This window comes from Heterocephalus glaber, unplaced genomic scaffold (assembly GCF_053883595.1).
Source record: "Heterocephalus glaber isolate CG9 unplaced genomic scaffold, H.glaber_assembly_v1.0 deba00001577, whole genome shotgun sequence".
Taxonomy (NCBI): domain Eukaryota; kingdom Metazoa; phylum Chordata; class Mammalia; order Rodentia; family Bathyergidae; genus Heterocephalus; species Heterocephalus glaber.
Genome location: NW_028258358.1, coordinates 11,280,598 through 11,303,899, shown reverse-complemented (window position 1 = coordinate 11,303,899; position 23,302 = coordinate 11,280,598). Strand labels below are relative to the sequence as shown.

The following is a 23,302-nucleotide window of genomic DNA, read 5'->3' as shown; positions in this document are numbered from 1 at the left end:
AAGTAAATCAGACATATGACCTTAAATATCTCATAGTTGCTCTTATATATGAAACTCAATATATAAATAAAGTGCAAAATAAAAGACCGATAATAGGAAGAGAAAAAAAAGCTATTGTAATCCAGCATGGACAGTGTATCTAAAAGTGCACCTTGATATAGTATAATTGTAAGTGTTTTATATTCTTGGGCAGGCAGATTTTTTTTGTCCTTTTTGGTACCAGGAATCAAACTCAGGGCCTCGTGCTTGCCAGGCAGGCGCAATGCCACTGAGCCACATCCCCGGGCCCTGTTTTATATCTTTTTGCCTATTAGTCTGGTTGTTAATCTGTATGTATGATAATTAACTTTATAAGATAAATAAATGAATCTGAGGCTGGCAAAATAGAGGGGACGGACAGAAAAAAAATAATGAGATGTGTTATGTACAAGTACCAATGCTCCACAATGAATATAATCATTATGTACTACCAGCGTGTACCAACTAAAATTTAAAAAGGAACAACACACATACAAAAGATATTTGACTTCTCTTGCCCATTAATAGTCTGCAAAGTCATAGGAAGTTTTGAGGAACTGTAAATTCTGGGAAATGTGCCATTATTTTTAGAAATCTATTAAGGAACTATATAATAGAAGAAATCCAGCAAAAACAACAGGCAGAAAATTACTCGGAAATATTTAATATTCAAGATATATGTGTATAAAATGCAAATAATGTAACAAAATACTTTATTATTAGCATGACCAAAAGCATCATGCACAAACACAGTTTATGGAATTTGTTTTAGATTCTTTGTTTTTTTTTGGTACCAGGGGTCAAGCTCAGGACCTTGCACTTTTGAGCCAGGCAGCAGCACCACTGAGCTAAATCCCTGGCCCTGTTTTGGATTATTTCTTTATCCCTTTTGTCACCACTTCATCCAGGCCCTTTCACCACACAATGGTGGTAAATTAAAAAATCTTTGAAAGTGACCTTCCTTATCATAGTGTATTTTTTTCTCACTTAGTGCTTCCCAAAATTAATAATATGAATCAGTCAGGGATCATGTTTAAAATGCAGGTTTTAGAGATAAGAGACTGAAATTAATTTCGTTTTTCTTTTTTGTTTTGGTACCGGGGATAGAACTCAGGTCCTTGCACTTGCAAGGCAGGCAGCGGAACCACTAAGCTAAATCCCCGACCCTGAAATTAATTTCTAAGAGGTTCTCAGGTAATACTGACTCAAATCACACTTCAAATAACAAAGATCTAATTCACTCTGCAAGCCACTGCCACATTACTTTTTCTAAAGCAGTGGCTTGCCACATTACCTTTTTTTTTTTTTTTTTGGTACCGGGGATCGAACTCAGGACCTTGCACTTGTGAGGCAGGCAGCAGAACCAATGAGCTAAATCCCCAGCTGCCACTGCCTTAGGAATCCACATTAACTCACTGAATCATACATAAACATCTACAGTCAGTTATTGGTCCAGAATTTCATTGTAGACAAATCTAGCTGTCCTCTTACTATAATTGTTCTACCTCAGCTGTTTTTGAGGTAAAATGAATATATAGAGCAATACAGATTTTAAACATGGAACCCCATACATTTTCATCAAAGTATACATCAGGGAAACCACTACTCCCTCAAAGAGATGTAAAACAGTCCCATTCAAACCATGTTCTCTGATCCAACTCTTTCATCTTTCCGTTGACTCCCAACTATCATCTGTGTGTGTGTTTTATTTGTTTCTTTGGTGGTGCTGGGGATTGAACACAGGACCTCTGACATGCTAGGCCAGTGATGGTGAATGTGCCGTAAGTTTGCCACCACTGTGCTAGGCAAATGTCTATGACAAAGCTACACCCTCAGCTTTCAACTATCCTGTAAGACTAACTGAAGCCCTTCCTTTTACAAAGTACAGCCTAAATTGACTAACTCACCTCTATCTACACAGGTCTCACTTTTAAGATCCAGCCATCAACATCTCTCATTGAACTACTATAGCGGGCTCTTCACAAATCTCTCTCTCTACCTCTGTTCTTGCACCCCTTTCTTCAAATATATTATTCTTAAACTTGTCAGTGTGATTTTTTAAACACTACAACAAATCAAGCCACTTATTGCTTAAAACTTTTCAGTGGGTTACCATCACAAGCCTGGTTGAAGTAAATTCAAATGACTTTTCATATATTATTAAACACCTTCTTCTCTGACCTCATCTCTTGGTACTTTCTCCATTGTTTTCTATGTTCTGGTCATATGAACCTTCTTCCTGGTGCTATAATATAGCAAGATTTTCCTATCTACCATAGAGACTCAGCATTCATTCTTTTTTCTGCTCTTCACTTTTATGACTACTTTTTGTCATTCAGGATTCAACTTCAAAGTCACATCTTCACAGAAGCCTTCCCTGACAACAAAATCTAAAGAATCTACTCAATCATTCATGAACAGAAATCCTAGTTTAATTCTCCAAAAAGCATGTGTCCTTGGTAATATATCTTCTTATGTATTTATCATGCATCTCTTCTTGCAAAAACATAATTTCTGTGACTATGGAACTTGTCAACAGTGTTCACTGCTTCAATTACTGCACCTGGAAGAGTGCCCATCTCACTATGAGATGTTCGACAAGTATTTCCTAAATAAATGGCAAAATATTTATTCATACTCTAGAGGTGGAAATTGTGCTTGTGTTCCAAGACACTATCTCTCATGAGATTTTAAAAAGAATATAAAATCTATTACTAGTAATCAAACAAGATAAATCCTTCACAAGAAAAGAATGGGCAAGAAAGAATTGCAGCTTTAACTTGGGGAAAAAACAAAGCACAGGTTAAGTCAAAGTTTAATTCACATAAAGTTTAATTAGTCAAGTTAATGAAAATATCAAAAGAGTTAGTGTATGGAGCGGTAATTTAAATTCTGTTGCAAACAATACAATATTTAGTGTTTCCATTGACAATCTATGCTGCAGAAAGAGCAATTGCGTTAAATCTTAGTTCATCAGGGTCACGTTCCATAAACTTCTTGCAAACTTCTATGGCATCCTATGGGAAAAAACAAAGTATAACTTTTCAGTTCATAAATGTGTTTTATTTAAAAGGTGATAAATAAGAATTTCATACTTTCTATTTCACAGATGTAGATTTTTAAGGCTAATTACAATTTTTGTTTTTGGATTTTTTTAAATGAGCAAGGACAAAGAAATAACCAAATACACAGACCCTTTAAAGATGTTTTAAAGATAACAAAAATATCAATAACACTTAGGCTGGGCCAAGAAATTTTATCTTTACCTCTAGTAAAGTCTCATCACTAGTTTCCCCATGGTTAATTGGAAATGGTTTCCGCCCATCTGTGGAAAACAGACAAACAGTTAAAGGCTCAGCTATTTTTACAGAATAATGTATTTTATCTTCCATTTTCTTTTTCCCACAGTCAGGCAAGAAAAGTTAAAAGATTTTTTTTAAAATTTATTTTTGTGGTGCTGGGGATCAAACCTAAAGCCTCGTGTGTGCTAGGCAATGAGCTACATCGTAAGCCCAAAAGATTCTTTAAATGATATGTCTAAAAAACAAATATTTGAAATGTGCTCCTTATATATTTTTAATATTAAAATTATGTGAAATTTTCTTCCATGTTTCAAAGCCTTATCTTTATAATCAGAATTTACTATAAATAAAAATGGCTTTAGTTTCCTGCAAATCTGTAAAATTTATAAGTAAAATTTTTAAAGTTATAACTCCAATTTTTATCCTTAGAAATATAAAAAAATACCTTACAAGTAAATTAGAAGATCTTAAAATTGAAGTGTTTTTATCAATGAAAAGGAGGCTTATATATTACTACTAATAATTGTATATCACCAATGCAGTAATATAAAACAACTACTCAAATAACCTAGGATTATTTTACTGACCACCAAAATAATTTTAAAAATTCACAATCACCTTGAATAAATTAGTACTCTCAAAATTATGAAAAAGTCTGGAATTATGTAACCTGATAATCTGTATCCAAATCTATAATTGCAGATGTTTTATTACTGGTGATTCATCAACTTCAATCCATAAAACACAGCCCTTTCTAAAATTCCATAATTTCTAAAAGTAAAATTGCTAAATCAATATGCATACTGGTAGTCTTGGATTGTTAGATACTTTTAAAGAAAAAGTGAGTGAAAACAAATACGTCTTCATGCAATGTGATATTAATTTTTATAAATTATTTCATCAGAATTTGTGATCTTCGTTTTTGGACTAACATGGAAATAAATATTCAAAACCCTATAGAAACATATCCCAAAATTACAATTACTTGGATTTAACTCTTAAAGAACCACAAAGAAAATATTTCCCGATAACCAAATATTACAACAAATAGAAGTGAGTTATCAACACTTCTACGAACATACTGTTTTTCTAAATTGTAATACATATTTCTTAATAATATGTCATAAGGCAATTCCTTAAAATACCCTTTGGTGGCAAACACTCTTTAATAGCCTTTTTTTTTTTTTGGTACCAGGGATCAAACTCGGATCCTTGTACTTTCGAGGCAGGTGGCAGAACCACTGAGCTAAATCCCTGGCCCTCTTTAATACCCTTTTATGTTCTATGGTTGTAAGAATCTATAGTCTTGGTTAAAATTGTGCTGCCTCATTTTATATTGTTGTATCTTTTAATTTCTACATAAAAGCAAAGTACAAATAATGTAGGTTTCTCCTCCTTAACCAAATTATTAATATACACTTCTTCTGGTTCCTATAATTTATTCTTTGGTATCACTCATTTGATTCCAGTTAGAGACTTTCCTTATCTGTAGCTGTTATTTAAAGTAGCATATAATTAATTTCAAAAACATTCTTATAAACTAACATAATTAAACACTTGATCCTGAAAGTCAAAAGAATATAAATAAAATGAAACTGTATACTATTTTGTTACAACAGCAGTTCAGAGAAAATATTAATTATGATTTCTATTGTTTTTCTAGCCCTGAGGTTGGCTACCCATAGTCCACGAGCCAAACTGACCCTGTAGCCTATTTTTATACCTGTCTTAAGCTGAGTGGTTTCTGCGTTTTTAATAGAAGAAAAAATAAGAGGAAGAAGAATAAATGAAAGAACGTATAGCCCACAAAACCTAAAATATTTACTATTTGGTCCTTTATTGAAAATACTGCCAAAACAGTAAAGTCTAAAAGTTGCCACTGTTCCAATCATTACTACCAGAAAACTGTCATTTGCCTTAAACTTTGGGTGTAATTTAAGTAAATGCATGTCTTAGTGAAGATCTTTATTCTAAGTGAAGATCCCCTTCTAAGTCAAGAAAAAGCTGCACTTTATAGATGGGTTATGTGACCCCGCAACCTTGGTCTAATTGGGCTGTAGCGGTTATAAGATGGTCATAAAAGAGGATATTATCCCACTTTCTTGGCTGTTACTAACCAACTAATTCATTCTCATCTTGTTCTTCAGACAATCTGATCATAAGATTCTACAGAAAGCTACAGGTGCTAAGTTGTTCAAAGACCCGAAACACTACAACACAAACAAGAAACTACAAATAAGCCAGGCATGATGGTGCATGCCTGTAATACTAGGTGCTCAGGAGGCTGAGGCAGGAGAATCAAAGAATCAAGGCCTGTATGGACAACTTGACAAGGTCCTATTTCAAAACAAAACCAGAAAAAAGACCAGTAATGTAGCCCAGCAGTAGATCACTTGCTTAGCATGCAAGAGGCATGATCCCCTGGATTCAATACCCATTAACATACACACACACACACACACACACACACACACACACACACACACAATGCCTAATTAAGTATAAAAAAAATCACTGGCATTTGAGAAATACAAATTAAAACAACACTGAGATTCCATCTTACTACAGAAACAATGGATATCTTTAAGATATCAAATAAATTCTGGCCAGGCTTCAGGAAAAAAGGAACCCTTCTACATTCTTGGTGGGAATGTAAACTAGTACAACCACTATGGAAATCAGTATGGAGATTCCTCAAAAAACTAAAACCAGGGGCCAGGGATTTAGCTCAGTGGCACCACACCTGCCTCACAAGTGCAAGGTCCTGAGTTCAATCCCCAGTACCAAAAAACTAAAACCAGAAATTCAGGCCATACCACCACTCCCAGCGCAGAGGAAGGGGCTTCTGGGCTGCTGTTCCACCACACCCAGTCCAAAGAAAAGGGCTTCCAGGCCACCTTACCACCGCTCCCAGAGCAGAGGAAGGGGCTTCCAGGCCACCATACCACCGCTTCCAGCACAGAGGAAGGGGCTTCTGGGCTGCCTTACCACTGCTCCCAGCACAGAGGAACAGGCTTCCAGGCCACTGTACTACCGGTCCCAGCACAGAGGAGGTGAGCCACTCGGGCGCCAATAGGACACACACACTTGATTGACACCCCCAGGCCCCCGCCCCCGTGTCGAAACGAGAAGACACGTAAACAACTCTCAAAACCAGACTTCCAGATCACCTACAGCAACCCCAAAGGGAAATGAGATAGAACACACTGATGCTCAACAAACTGGACTCCCCGAATTGGCAACAAAAGAAGATCTGGAAAAAATGAAGTCAGAAATAATTTCTCAGATAACAGGAGAAATTGTGCCCCTAGTGCAAGACATGATTGATAAATCCAGAGATGAGCTGAGGAACATGATGGAAATCCAACATAGGAAACAAATGGAGTCCATAAAACAGATGCAAACAGATTTCCAGGAGATTAAAAACTCCATCGAAAGTCTACACAGCAGAATGAGCCAATGTGAGGACAGAATTTCAGATATAGAAGATAAGATTGCAATTAGTGACCAGGAAAAGAAAAATTGCTTCAAAATGGAAAGGGACCACAAAAAATCAATCCAGCAGCTGCTAGATGATGCAAAGAAGAATAACATAAGACTGATTAGAGTCAATGAAGAAACAGGAGAGAATGCAGACAACATAAAAAAAAAAACTGTTCACAGAAGTAATGGCAGAAAACTTCTCAAGCAGGGGAAAAGAACTTGACATACAGATAAGTGAGGCATATAGGACTCCAAACTAGCCTTGATAAAAAAAAAATGTATACATAGGCATATAATTGTTAAGATTCCAGAAACCCAACGGAAGAACAAAGTTCCACAAAGAGTCAGAGAAAAGAAACAAATCACATACAAAAGAAAACCCATCAGAATCAGAGCAGACTTCTCAATGCAAACCCTCAAGGCAAGAAGAGCTTGGAGTGATGTATTCTAAGCCCTAAAGGAAAACAGCCTCCAACCCAGACTGATGTACCCTGCAAAACTATCTTTCAAACTTGATGGAGAAATAAGACACTTTCATGAAAAAGAGATCCTTAGGAACTTCATGAAAACCAAACCAGCACTCCAAAAAATTTTACACAATATCCTAGGAAAAGACAATGAGGATCACAACCCCAGGAAGCCCAGCAGAATGAATCCATCAGGCGCAACAAGAAATTAAATGTAAAGGGGGAGAATCCAACAAAAAGAAAAAGTCATGACAATGATAAGTCAATACATATCAGTTATAACCATCAGTGTTAATGGTCTCAACTCACCAATCAAAAGATATAGACTGGCAGAATGGGTCAAGAAGCAAGATTCAACTATATGCTGCATACAAGAAACACACTTAATTCAAAAAGAAACTCAGAGACTGAAAGTTAAAGGGTGGAAAACAATACTCCATGTGACAGGAACCCCCAAAAAAGCAGGAGTAGCTATCCTCTTTGCAGATCAAGTGGATTTCAAACCAACACTGAATACGAGAGACAAAGAAGGACACTATATCCTTGTAAAGGGAACAAGCCAAGAGGAAGAGATGACAATCATAAATATATATGCACTAAATGCTAGTGCACTCAACTGTATAAAACAAATACTAACGGACATTAAAAGTCATATACGCACTGATATAATAGTAGTAGGGGACCTTAATACCCCACTGTCACAAATACATAGATCAACTAGACTAAAAATAAGTACTGAAATACTAAAACTCAATCAAACTCTTGAACAAATGAACTTAAAAGATGTTTACAGAGTGTTCCACCCCACAAAATCAGAATACACATTCTTTTCAGCTACACATGGGTCATTCTCCAAAACAGACCACATACTCAAACATAGAACATGTTTAAGTAAGTGCAAAGGAAATGAAGTTATCCCTGGTATATTATCAGGCCACAGTGTGATTAAACTGGAGATCAATAGCAAAAGAAACTGCAAAAATTTCATAAACACATAGAAACTGAACAGCACACTTCTGAATAACCAATGGGTCACAGAGGAAATTAAAGAAGAAATCAGACAGTTCCTCCAATTAAATGACAATACAACATATTGGAATCTATGGGACACAATGAAAGCAGTCTTAAAGGGAAAATTCATAGCAGTGAATACTCATATTAGGAAAACAGAGCGAGCCCAATTAAAGAACCTGATGCTGAAACTCAAGCTTCTAGAAAAACAAGAGCAGGGCAAACCCAAAGCTCATACAATGGATGAAATTATAAAGGTCAGAGCAGAAATCAATGCAATGGAGACTAAGAGAATGATACAAAAAATCAATGAAGCCAAGAGTTGGTTCTGCGAAAGAATCAACAAAATTGACAAACCCTTAGCCAACCTTATCAGAAAAAGGAAAGAAAAGGCCCAAATCCATGCAATTAGGAATGAAAAGGGTGAAATTACAACAGACCCAGCAGAAGAGGATCATCAATGCCTACTGCCAGAACCTATACGCCAATAAGATGGACAACACAGAAGAAATGGACAGATTCCTACATACGTATGAATTACCAAAGTTGAACGAAGAAGACTTAAAAATTCTAAACAACCCAATATCAATCAATGAAATTGAAAACATAATTAAAAACTTATCAACTAAGGAAAGCCTGGGTCCTGATGGTTTCACTGCTGAATACTACAAGACATTTAGAGAAGAACTACTGCCACTACTGTTTAAACTCTTCAATGAAATTGAAAGGGAAGCAATATACCAAATTCATTCCTGGAAGCAAGCATCACCTTGATCCCCAAAGCAGAGAAAGACCTAACTGAGAAAGAGAACTATAGGCCAATCTCATTAATGAACATAGATGCAAAAATCCTTAATATGATACTGGCAAATACAATGCAGATCATACACCCTGACCAAGTGGGATTCATCCCAGGGATGCAGGGATGGTTCAACATACACAAATCAATCAATGTAATACACTATATCAAGAGCCAAGGACAAAAACCATATAATCATTTCAACAGAGGCAGAAAAAGCATTTGACAAAATCCAACACCCATTTATGATAAAAACCCTACAAAAAATTGGAAGAGATGGTCTCTACCTCAATCTGATAAAAGCCATCTATGAAAAACCAACAGCCAATATCATATTAAATGGTCAAAAACTGAAATCCTTCACATTAAAATCAGGAACGAGACAAGGATGTTCACTATCAGCATTCTTTTTCAATAGTTTTGGAAACATTAACCACAGCAATTGGACAAGAGAAAGAAATAAGAGGAATAAAGATAGGAAATGAAGAAGTCAAATTGTCATTATTTGCAGATGACGTGATATACTATATAGAAGACCCCAAGAACTCCACCAAAAGTCTTCTAGACTTAATAACCAAATACAGTAGAGTAGCTTGATACAAGGTCAACACACAAAAATCAATAGCTTTACTCTATATGAACAAGAGACTCACTGACAGAGAAACAGGGAAAACAATTCCTTTCAGAATACCATCCAAAAAACTGAAATACCTAGGAATCAACCTAACAAAAGAAATCAAAGACCTCTTCTCTGAAAACTATAGCACTCTGAAAAGAGAGATTGAAGTTGATATCAGAAAATGGACAGACATCCCCTGCTCCTGGGTAGGAAGGATCAATATAGTGAAAATGACCATACTTCCAAAACTGCTATATAGATTCAATGCAATCCCAACTGAAGTCCCAGCAGCATATTTCACGGACCTTGAGAAAACAAATCAAAAATTCATTTGGAACAAGAAGAGACCCAGAATAGCAAAAGCAATTCTAGGCAACAGAGACATGGCAGCGGGTATTACAATCCCCAACTTGAAACTATACTACAAAGCTACTGTCATAAAAACAGCATAGTACTGGCAAAGAAACAGACCTGAGTAGCAGTGGAACAGATGAGAAGATGCAGAAACAACTCCAGATACACTCAGCCATCTCATCTTCGATAAAGGAGCCAAACATCTTCACTGGAGGAAAGATAGCCTCTTTAATAAATGGTGCTGGAAAAATTGGGTTTCAACTTGTCAAAGATTCAAACTAGACCTATATCTCTCACCTTGCACTAAACTAAAATCAAAATGGATTAAAGCTCTGAATATTAAAATAGAAACACTAGGGCCAGGGATTTAGGTCAGTGGTTTTGCCGCCTGCTGTGCAAGTGGAAGGACCCGAGTTCGATCCCCAGTACCAAAAAAAAAAAAAAAAAAATCCAAAAACAAAATAGAAATGCTGAATCACCTGGAACAAAGGTTAGGTAGAACTCTTGAAGACATTGGTGTAGGAAAAGATTTTATGAACAAAACCTCAGTTGCCTGTGAACTAGCACAATCAACAAGTGGGATCTCTTCTTATTAAAAAGCTTCTGCACAGCAAGAGAAACCACCAGCAGTGTGAAAAGACAACCCAAAATGTCGGAAGAAAATCTTCACCTGCTGTTCCTCAAACAAAGGTCTACTATCTCAAATCTATAAAGAACTTAAAAAAATCAGACCTCCCAAATTTAAAGACCCAATCCAGAAATGGGCATCTGAAATGAACAGACATTTCTCACACAAAGAAGCAGAAATAGCAAAGAAATATATGAAAAAATGTTCAACATCACTGGTCATTGGAGAGATGCAAATGAAAATAATGCTGAGATTCCACTTCACTCCAGAAAGAATGGCTGCTATAAAGAAATCAACCAATAACAAATGCTGGCGGGGCTGTGGGGAAAGAGGAACCCTGCTCCACTGCTAGTGGGAGTGTAGAATGGTACAACCATTGTGGAAATCAGTATGGAGATACCTCAGAGAACTAGGACTGAAAGTCCCATTTGACCCAGCTATTCCTCTGCTGGCTATTTTTCCCAAAGAATTAAAAGAATCCTACCACAGTGATATATGTGCACCCATGTTCATAGCAGCACAATTTGTAATAGCTAAAACTTTGAAACAGCCCAAATACTCATCAACTGGAGCCTGGATAAAGAAAATGTGGTTTTAAAAAATAAAATGGAGTACTACTCAGCCATAAAAAATGAGAAATTAGGGACATTTATAGCTAAATGGATACACATTGAGGCGATACTCTAAAGTGAAATAAATAGGATACACATGTGTAAATACCAAATAGTTTCTCTGGTGTGAGAAACTGAAAGTGTAAATAAGGACTAAAAGGTATAATAGATAATGTGAAATAGGAAGAAAAGGGGCAAAGGGCAAGTGGGAGGGGTAGGGGAAAGGAAAGAAGGGAATGGAATTAATATGAGAAAATGAAAAAATGGAAACAAAGTCTTTGTAAATAGGGAGGGATGGAGGGGTTGAAGGGAGCGCAGGGGAAGGGGGAAAAATAAGAACCAAGAGAGATTATGTAAAGGTGCAAATTTCCAATGATGAATGACATTATATTGTATACCTAAAACGTACCAATAAAATAATATTTAAAAAACCACAAAAAACAACAACAACAAAAAAGAAATCTCAGTAATTCCAGATATTCCTCTTTCTGGCTAAACATACATACCCATGTTTACAGCAGCACAGTTCATAATAGCTAAATTTTGGAAGTGGAGTATATGTCCATCAGCAGATGAATGGATAAAGAAAATGTGGCATTTATACATAGTGAAATACTACTCTGCCTTAAAAAAGAACAAACTTAAGTCATGTGTAGGAAAATGGATGCATCTTGAGACCATAATGCTAGTGAAAAAAATCAGACTCACAAGCTTAAATATCACATAGTTTCTCTTAAATGAGAAACCAAAGCTATACAGAGCAAAATAAAAGATAATTGAAAAAAAGGAGAGAGATCTTTTGCAAAAGGCAAGGGAACCAATAGATGAAGGAAGGTGGGAGGGAGGGGATGAAAAAAGAGTTGTACATCTACCAACTACCTGTGAGAAATACAATCATTATACACTGCAAACATGTACCAATAAAAATAAAAATTTTAGGGGCTGGGGATTTCACTCAGTGGTTCCGCTGCTTACCTTGTAAGCTCAAGGTCCCAAGTTCGATCCCCAGTACAAAAATAAAATTCTTTTTAAATTATCAATTTCCACTGAAAGTCAATAATATGAATGATGCAACTAAAAATGAGGTGTATACATAAACACTTTCACATGTAACACTTTGAGTCTGATCTCCAGAGTTGTACCAAATAAATAAATAAAATAAAATTCAGAGAATTGGAGAGCCTTTTCAAATTACATGTATGTTAACACATTTGTAAAACTTGAAATGAATTTAAATGTAGAGTTAAAGAAAATTCTGAGACCAGAACAAAAAATAAAAAATAAAAGCTGAAAAATAGAGGAGAAAAGATTAGAAGTTCCAATAGAGACATTCCAGAAAGCGAGAACAAAACAAAACAAAAAAAGAAATCCAAAGAAAGAAACTTTCTCATACTGAAACTCAGGAGTTTCTCGAACTGAAAGGATGTCCTAAAGCTCCAAATTACTGATAAAAACAAATCTTAACAAAGACATATCATCATAAAATGTCAACAACTTTGGATACAGAGAAGATTCTACTCAATCCCCAGAACTACCAACGAACAAGTTCCAGAAGTTTACAGGGTTTTGGAGGATGAATGGGTAATATATAAAGGATAAGGCATCATAACTTCAGGATTCTTTTTTTTTTTTTTTTTTTTGGTACCAAGGATCGAACTTAGGACCTTGTGCTTGCGAGGCAGGCAGCGGAACCACTTAGCTAAATCCCCAGCAACTTTAGGATTCTTAACAGCAACTCAAGTAAGCTAAAATACAAAAAACCAATGCCATCAATATTTTAAAAGAAAACTGTTCTTCCACATAAAATTTTTACAAATGCAAGTTTAGATATTCAAGGTATAAAATTTACTTCCCTCACAACTTTCCTTTAGGAAATTACTGGAGGAGATACCAAGATAAAGTGAATGAGTTAACAAGAATCAAGGAAGATATCACGTCTATGAAGAGGAACTTCAACAGAGAAGCAAGTCTAGGACAATAACAAGGAGATATCCCATGATGAGAAATCTGTATGAGGGAACACTGAGTGATATCTGCAAGAAGATGAAATTAACAGAATGCCAGACACCCCAATGTACTGAGAAATGAAGACCAAAGGAAAAGAGCCTACAAGAAACTTAAGTGTTAAGCGCATTTAAAAAATAATAACCAAGCAAACCAAATGATTATTAACTCTGAGAAATTTTTTAAAAATTAAAAAGAAAAGCATGTTACTTATGGCCCAGCTGAGAATAATGTTTCTATCTTTGGAATAAGATAAACATCAACTCTTAATTACACTGGGAAAACAGAAAAAAAAAGTATGTATTTTGTGGTTGGAAAAGAAGAGTAAGGAAAAGAGGGCAACAAAGGAAAAGCTAAATCCTTATTTTCCATTTGGGGAAATCAAGAAATAACACTTAGGTAATTTCTATTCCCAGATATGATGGTACTACACTAGATCTATCACTGGAAACAATTAAAAATCTGGACAAATATATGAAACAGTTGCTTTTTAGACAGTGGGAAGTCAATAAGTAGAGCTCTCAGTAATACCAGCATTCTGCTAGCAGACATTTTCTGTACCCAGTGAGTGTAGAAAAGAGAAACCCAAGAAGAGCAAAACAGTCTCAAAGAGGTGAGGAGAATTCAAGGAAGCTGAGGTACAGGGAATTTGCAAATACTAGAAAGCAAGCTTTGGAGGGCTCTTACTTTCTCTGGGCCAGGCCAGGACCCATGAGCTGAGTGGAACTGGGGACCACTGTGACTGTGACTAGGACTAGGACTGAGCTTGAGACTAGAGTGGCCAAGAGTTGTTTATATAAAGAGGGAATGGACACACCAGAAAAATACTCAAAGGTTCATGGTTCATGGAAGCAAGGTTTCCTACTTTCACAGAAAAGGGAGTCACAAATGTAGAAAACCCTAGGATGAATCTGTGGTATTAGACAGAATTAGTAATGTTTTTGAGTTTTGTTGTTACTTGTTTTGCAGTGCTGAGGATCAAACCCAGGGCCTCATACATACTAGGCAAGTACTCTACAAATGAACCACACCTTCAGCCTAGAATTAGAACTAAGGTAAATTAATGCTTTTTAATATAAAGGCTAAGAAACAGGTACAACTGTGTGTGCATGTAAACTCCTATTCACATGTGTGTTCATACATATAATACATAAAAATTATTTCTTAGCTCTGTCCTCTGAGAAGGCCTAGAAGCAACGATACCTTAGCGGCCATGAGCACATCTAGCACCACAATCTTATTCTAAATAATGATTTTCCACTAAAAGGAACATAGGTTCCTTGCAGATGTGGCTGAAAATAGGACAAGGGAACAGAAAATAAAAGATGAGCCTGAAACATCTTGTTTTACCTAAAAGTACTCAAAGAGTACTTAGATGTCATATCAAAAGGATACAAGAGGTAGCTTAAAAGGTTCTCTTCAAAGGGCAAGTCTGTAATAATTTGAGCATCAAAATATATAATGTATTGGATTATAACTTTTTAAGTAAAATGTAAGTCCATTCTGACATGAATGAATAAATGAATGAGAAAGGAAAGTTTCTAATGTTGAAGGAATTCTTTTTAAAAAAATAATCACCACTGGTAACCATTATAATGATAAGTCAGTCAAGAATCATCAATGGTTATTAACTACAGTAGATAAAAATTTGATGAGAAACTGTATATTTAAGCCTCAAAGTATTTTCTGAAAAAAACACTTATTCATTAATAATAAGAATGACATAGTTATTAATTTTGTAGTACAGAAGTTAGTCAGATGCCATCTAAACTAAATGACAAAAGTTAACATTACCAATAATAAGACAAATTGATATCATGTACCTCCTGACATAACGCATTGAGAATATAACATCATTTCTCAGGTAGTTAGGCCAAAAATGCATAGATTGTGAAGAAATATCATACAATCCAAACTGAAGGATAAACTCAGAGTAACTGTCCTGTACTTTTAAAAATAAATGTCAGAAGTGTCGCTGTCTGCCTCACAAGTGCAAGGTCCTGAGTTCAATCCCTGGTACCGCAAAAAAAAAAAAAAAAAAAAAGAAAGCAAGAGAGAGAAAAGAAAAGTCAAAGGCATGAAAGATGATAAACAATGGAGAAACTGTTGCAAATTAAAGAAGACAAGCATGACAACTAAATTCAACACGTGATCCTTGATTTGCTCCTGAACCTATAGATGACACAACTGCGATAATCAGCAAACACTGAATGATTGTCCATGGATTAGACATTAATACTACATCAGTGTTAAAATCTTGATTCTGAGGGGCTGGGGATTTAGCTCAGTGGCACCGCACCCGCCTTGCAAGCGCAAGGTCCTGAGTTCGATCCCCACTACCAAAAAAAAAATCCTGATTTTGATAGTCATATTATAGTTATGAAGGAAAGTATCCACTTGTTCTGAGGAAAAGTGGATGCATTAAAGGAAGATAAGGGGACATCGTGTGTACAACTTATTTTCAAATGGTTCAAAAATACTAACTGAATTTAGGTAATCTAGGAGAAGGATATAAGAGTGCACTGTATATTATTTCTATAATTTCCATAAATACTTAAAATTATTTCAAAATACAGATTGTAAAAATGTTTCCAAAGTACTATTACTTCAAGTAGACAATAATTGATTCATTTTTTTAGCACTTGCCATATATATGTGTGTACACATACATATACTGTATTTATTTTTTTTTGGTACCAGGGGTCAAACTCAGGACCTTGTGCTTGTGAGGCAGGTGCAGTGCCACTGAGCTAAATCCCTGGCCCACTTACTCATTTTTAAAAATCTGCTTATGCAGCCCATTCTGAATTCACCCCCTAAAAACAATGTCCCAATTTATCCATCAGGAGCCATTATATCTATTTTTAAATACCTACTTCTTCCTCTTTACATAGACTAGGAACTTAATGCAACTCCAAAGAAAAGGGGTGAAGATAAAAAAAAAATTCAGTCCTTTTCATCAGTTAACTAAGAAATGAATAAAGACCACCATCATCCTCTGTTAAGTAACTGTCCTGTAGAAATTATCTTGAACCATATCTATAATCAGGTAGCTTTATTTTAAAATCTAAGATGACTTTGAAATAATTTTTTTTTCTTAAAAACTGTATGGTATCCTCTTAATCACTAATTCAATCTTCTGCTGTCTCACTATTCCATTTTAATTTATTGCACTGATATCAGGACCACTGCTAGTTTCTACTGAAATGAATCAGTAACTGCCCATCATTTATTTTGCATCTATCCCTATTCTTTATGACATTTCACAGATTATCACTACTCTTCATAATTCTGACATTCTTTAAACTCATTTCAAGAATCTAATCTCAACTGGCCTCTTAATTCTCTATCAACTATATCATTCATTCTTCCTTCTTCTGAATAAAAAAATATGGAAACAAGACCTGAGTAGTTCTGCATTTAACTGAAGTCCTTATTTCAAACCAATTTTAAAATCCCTTTGTGTTAATCTTGTCACGCTCTAAAAAAGCATCTTTTATTATGTGTAGCTCACCTTTGATATATGTTCTTCCTTGTAACTGCCCTTTTAGCCTATGAGCTCAGACAGCAATCTGATCAATCAAATTGAATTTTTTTTGGTAATTCTTTCCTTCCCATTGTAATTAATGATTTTGGGTTTTTGGTAATATTACTGTTAACTGTGTAAGTCTCTCATTTTAGAATTAAGCTACCGTCACCTTTATAGTGTGGTTATGAATTTCCCTGCTTTGCCAGAACTAAGGTTTGAACCCAGGGCATGGAACACAGTAGGCAAGCCAAGTGCTCTGGCTCTGAGCCATGGCCCTAGAACTCAAATCTACTTTCGTGAGGTTATCAGAATGCATATTGTTAGTCTCAGCACTAGTTTTACTTCCTTTTCCACTAACCAGTCCTCATTGTCAAAATTCAGAGTAGAAACTGCTTCCAGAAAGACACATAAATTCCCAGTGGCTATTACACTTATCTCTGTATGGATTTTGTAGACCAAATAAAGTGTATCTTCCAAACTGTTCTTCAGGGCTGTAATATACTCCCATAACAATTTACTATTGTAATACGTGACTCTCAAGTCACTATTGTAGACAACCCTCAGCATTGTACGTTTCTATAAATACTATGTCCTTTCTTTTCCTTGTTCCCTTCAATAACTCCATTTGTTTAAATAAAGTGTATGATTCTATTCCTACATTTCAAATACAAAACCCATCTAAATTTTACGGATCACATTTACAGTGACAATTTGAGTTCCTTTAAAACTCCTCTAACTTTAAATAAGAAAAATAAAAGTGGCAAATTAATACATACACAGCAAATGAGAGGTAAGGAAAATAAATGATAAGTAGAATTATTGAAAAATATTTTTTCCTTTTTTTCTTTCTTTGTTTGGACTTTTTTAACCCCAAAAGGTCATGTGCAAAAGGACAAGAAAGACTCATAATTAGTGCTGTATACTAATTATGGAAAATTACATGAGAAGTTTCTTCTATTTGAATAATTCAGTTGAAATTATATGAATCTCCTCCAATATGTTATAAAATAGTCCACCCACAGAACTCTTTAAAAAAAAAGAAAGGAAGGAAGTTCAGGTATAGGCCAAAATATCAAGTAATTAACTATGGTACTTTGATATTTGCCTGAGGGAAGCATAAACATCAAACAGAATACATAGGGACAATACAAAAGCCTGAAAACTAGTGGTACTCATTACTGAATACAAAACTTAGTATAATGTATATGTATATATAATATATACATATATATTATATATACATATATTAAACATAAAGACAGTTCATTCAGATATTGACAGTAACTCAACAACTTAATACAGATTGCTAAAATAATTTACAGAGGTTACCTATAATAGTTTTTACCTTTTGCTTTGATAAAATGCAAAGGTGGTATGTAAATGTTCTTGAATTATAAGATGCCTGAGCATTGAAAAAATTTTGGTAAAAAAAAGAAAACTGCATCAACTCAATTTTACAGGACAATCAATTATCTTACATAAACACAATAAATACCAACAATCCTATTATCACAGATTTTCCCATATAAATTAAAATAGTTCTTACCTAATTCATAGAGATGCCCATCTACATGAACTAATGCAATAAAATGAAGGTCTACTTTTTCATCTATATTTGGTGCCTGGAATAGGAGGGAAAAATACATATCATATACATTAGTTGTCAAACAAATGAATCAGTACACACAAACATCTACAAATAATAGCAAATGACATGAGAACATTTATCTAATATAATTACAGGTTTAATCCTTGATATGGTGGACAAAGTAACCATACCTATATTTATAAAAAAATGTATCCCTCCATCAACAGAGAAAACAATGACAAAAGCAAATTTTCCTTGGTCTCAGCTGATCTAACGATCCAAAGTCTTGGTAACCTTGGATGCCCTCTGCCTAGCACAATGCCTGGTAAACAGTATATACATACAATGTACACTTGCTGATGAAATGAAGGCATGAGCTCTTTTAATTTTTAAAATTTAAAATAAGTAAAAACATTTTTAATAATTCATAAAGAGAGTTAAAAGAAATGTTTTCAAGTTAATTTTTTAATTATTTATTTACTTTGGATTTTGGAGACAAAGTCTTGCTACGTAGTCCAGGGTGGCTTTGAACTCACTAGATATGTAGCCCAGGCTGGCCTTGAACTTGTGGCAACCCTCCTGCCTCAGCCTTCTGAGAGCTATGATTACAGGCATGTACCATCATGCCTGGCTCAAGTTAAATTTTAAGACATCAGGAAAGTGAGGTGGTTCTCTTAATGACTTGAATTTAATCTCATGCTTTAATACAATGTAAACAATCATAGAATAAAACAAGTATGTGTACTGATTTTAGATTTAAAAAACATACAAATGAATAAATGTTAGAAAATAGCCCTGAAATCATAAGGGGCAGAAAAGAGTCAAAACAAATCAAAGTACAATTTACCATACAGCTCATGATTTTTTCTTGCTTTCTTTCACTTTTAATGAACAATTTGAAATGTAAGCTATAGCTAGGTTTTTGTAGCTTACCAAAATCAATTTACATGAGCAATATTTATATTTCTTAGACATTCAAATAATTTATGCAAAGTTAATACACTGATTAGCTGGTACTCTGTATGATATGAAGTAAGTACACAGCTAACACTGTATTAGCTATATATCAAATCTATGTGACTTAAAGTACAGTAACTATTAAATACAAGTAGAACATCAATTTTACAGGTAAAAGTTTTCAAGAGGCATAAATCAAATTATATCCCACATGACCTAATGATACTTAAGTAATTTAGATACAATCAAACTAAAAAAATTACTTTTCTTACCCTCAAGCAATATATACAGTGTAAAGTGGTTCTAATATGAACTTTTCTGATGCATTTATTAAAAGGTAAACAATATCACCACTTTAATTTATATTTTATATGCTTTACAGAATGTCTATAAAATATTAACACAGTAACTCACAGTAACTAATATATACTAATCAATATATATTAATCAATACAGCAACTAATCTCTCATTCTACTGAGATTATTTCTCTCAAATTATAAATAGAAGAAATTCAGCATAAACTGATATGGCAAATGAACTCTTCCTAACTTCAATCTAGAACTGAAGAATTCTACATTGGTAGGAATCAAAGTTTTCTAGCTTTACTATTGCTCCAATACTGGACTCTTCTCTACCACAGTCCCTTCTTGTGGAACCCCTTCCATTACAAGGAACTGCCTAAATTTGTGGCGGTCTAGCCCACTATTAGTTTTGTTAAGAATTATCTTTTACACTGAGGTTAAAATATGTCTCCTTGTGCTTTCCATCATCCTGGAAAAAAGTCCAATCCTTCTTAAATATGGTATTTCTTCCAATATTTTATGTCTGTGTTAATGAATTCCCTTTCCTGGTCAGGGAATCAAAAAATATTAGTGATCATTCAATCCAATACCCTCAGTTTATCAATTTTTCAAGGATAAACCTAAGCAGTCTGCATTAAGTTCAATTCTGTGACAAAATGCTAGAATGAATTCATTAAAAAAAATTTTTATTTTAATCATTTTAAGACAATTTCCCAACATAATGAAGTATTTTAAATCTTTTCAGTTACTGTGGGTTTTTTTTTTTTGGTACCAGAGATCGAACTCGGGTCCTTGCACTTGCAAGGCAGGCGGCGGAACCACTGAGCTAAATCCCCAGCCCGAGTTACTGTGTTTTTATAAATTATTACTTTAACTTCTCTTAAGAACTACACATCATATACCTTCTGTGTTTCATATTTTGCCAGTAAATAAATTATGCTAGAGGTAAAAGCAATACATCTGGAGTCCAAAAACTGATTACTCAACTCCTGTGACCTTTAGGTTTCTTATTCACTTTGAGGTTTAAATGAGATGTGTCAAAATATTTTAAGTGTTATATAAACTTTATGTATTTGCACTATTAAAACATTTTCACAAGATAGTTACTCAAAACTGCGTCACTGTACCTTTTATCCAAAAGTCCATATAAAAACTATAAAATCCTATATAAAAAATCCTATATAAATCCAATATAAAAAAATCCTATATAAATCCTTCAACCTATATAAAAGATAAGCTCAAAACTTTTAAGCCTTCTATATAACTTCAATATTTATTATGAGCCACTTCCTTTAATCAAATTTCAACTAATCTCAGGGTCTAAAATCTGCAATTACTCAATTACTAAAAATTATACCATTAAAAATAATAAATAAAGGGGCCAGGGATTTAGCTCAGTGGTTTTGCCGCCTGCTGCGCAAGCACAAGGACCCGAGTTTGATCCCTGGTACCAAAAAACAAAGAAAAAAAAAATAACAATAATTAATAAAAATCAAATACTAGCAAGTTTTGTTTCAAAAAATGACCAACAGATTGCAGAAGGCAAAAAAACAGAAGCTCTAGATTGAATAATTTTACCTATATTATTAATTCCCTATTTTAGAATATAATATTTCTTAGTTATCTCAAAGAATTAAAAACTAATCTAATAAATCAATTAGAAATTAAATACTAAATATAAATTTTACTTTTTAAAGTCCAAATTTAATATATATGATACTTAATATATATGAGGCCTTGTTCTAAGTGCTTTATATGTATTGATTAATTAATCATCATACAAACCATATGAGGTAATATAATTATACCCATTTTACTCTCAAGAAAGCTGAGATAGGCATTCAGTAACAGTAACGTGTTTTAGGTTAACAGCTAGAAGTGATAGACTCTAGAACAAAACCCAGGCAATGTCCAAAATCCATGTTCTTATCAATTATGCTATGAAAATATGAGGCTATAAGGCTGTGGAATTAATATGGAGCAATATCAACATTACATTGAAAATATAAAACTGGAAATGCCAAATTTTATGACATGTTCATCTATATTTATAATGTTTTTAAGTACAAAAAATTTTCATATTTACAATTAAAGTAACTGCCCTAATCAGAATTTACAAAATTACTTTCCTCTATTCATCAAATTTACCTTGTATCCCTCACTGTGTCAAAGAGCATACAGCACATTAGAGAAACAACAAATATCAAATGGATAAATGAATAAAAATGACAAATGAATGTTGTAACCCAATGAGGGTAATGAAACAGACATCAATTTGTTGATACTCAGCACAAATAAAAGGCTAGTGGACAATCATATTGATGTTTGGTGAAAGCAAATGTTTAAGAAAGTATTGAAACTCCACTTCATAGTTTGAATACAGCTCTGGAAAGGTAAATAAAGGGGAGGAAAGAATGTTCGACATCAACTTCTGTTTTTAAGTGTTAAAATGTTTGTGTAATCAAATTTCTCCTGGCTTCAACAGTCACAATTTATAGAAATGTCAAGTTTCTTATAACATATGCCACAAACCAAACTGCATTTCTAGACAGGCTCTGTCAAATCAGTCAATGCCCTTAATAGTCTAAAACATCAGAAAGATAGGAGTTATAGTTGCTTAACTGCAATTTATTTCAGTTATGATAATTACTAGAATTTCATAATTAACCTCAACATTTAAGATATTTAGGATTACAAAAACATGTACTTTTTAGTAGTTTGCCTATATTTTTAGGTTACAGAAGAGAAATCATAGACTTTATGGGAAGCCTATATTAATTACCAAAGAGAAAGTCTTCATCTCCTACTTGGAAAAGATCTTTAGAAACTGAATAGGCAGGGAAGATCGGATCAAGATTAAACCAAGTACCTGAGCCACCTCAGGGAATAAAATAGCTTAGATGAAATACCCTACACCGTGAAGGATTTAGATTGAGGATAGAGTAAGTAAAGTGACCCCAGAGCATGGCAAAAGACAAGTCATGCTCAGAAACATGAAATAAATAAATAAATAAATAAATAAAGTAATAGATGACAAAGAACTCGGAAAGTACACAGCATTTATTGACCTGAGTCAACTAAATGAAATCAGAAAGCTGAAGTGTAAGAAAACACATATTCACTTTAACAACTGACAGAAACTTAAACATTATCATGAATGTTGATCAGTACACATTAATGGGCAGGCATCCTTATGTTTGCAGAATATGGAGTGGAAAGATGGATGTTCACCAAGGTACTGGGGTGAAAGTCAAGCTAGAATGTAAAGCACAGAGGTATGCTTGCAATCTCACTGGGGAGAAAAAGCTAATGGGTGAGTGAATCAAGAGAAAGCACTTTGAAGACTGAAGATGTTTAAAGAAAAAAATAAATAAATAAAAAGACTGCCCTTGTCACTGGAAGAAGAGATGGAAGATTGACTACACTTACAACAGAATGGAGACCCAAAGATGGTAGGCGTAAGAAGGGTCGCCAGCGACGAAGACGGAGAGATGGACTGGTAGCCTTTGCAGGGCCTACATGGTTACGTTTGACCCAGGGCAGGGATGCATGGTGACACAATGATGAGGCCTTCGTTCTGCAGTGGCTAGAATGAGGCTGTGATGAAGATGGCGAGGAGGACTACATAA

The 23,302-nt window shown here is 34.5% G+C and overlaps 1 protein-coding gene across 6 annotated transcripts in view; it reads right to left on the bottom strand.

Annotated features, from left to right (window-relative positions):
• Window positions 1–2,826: 2,826 nt before the first annotated feature.
• Window positions 2,827–23,302, bottom strand: part of Uchl3 (ubiquitin C-terminal hydrolase L3) — a 58,040-nt gene continuing 37,564 nt past the window's right edge. For 3 of the 6 annotated variants that reach the window (XM_087192932.1, XM_087192933.1, XM_004845245.4), the window contains 3 exons: window positions 18,372–18,447; window positions 3,285–3,343; window positions 2,827–3,035 (listed from right to left, as the gene is read on the bottom strand). In XM_087192932.1, the coding sequence (XP_087049058.1) occupies window positions 2,952–3,035; window positions 3,285–3,343; window positions 18,372–18,447 (219 nt within the window). In that variant the 3' untranslated portion in view covers window positions 2,827–2,951. Of the gene's footprint in view, window positions 3,036–3,284; window positions 3,344–10,170; window positions 10,262–18,371; window positions 18,448–23,102; window positions 23,295–23,302 lie in introns of all 6 variants that reach the window. The other 3 variants (XM_087192930.1, XM_021258669.2, XM_087192931.1) reach the window with 2 other exon arrangements.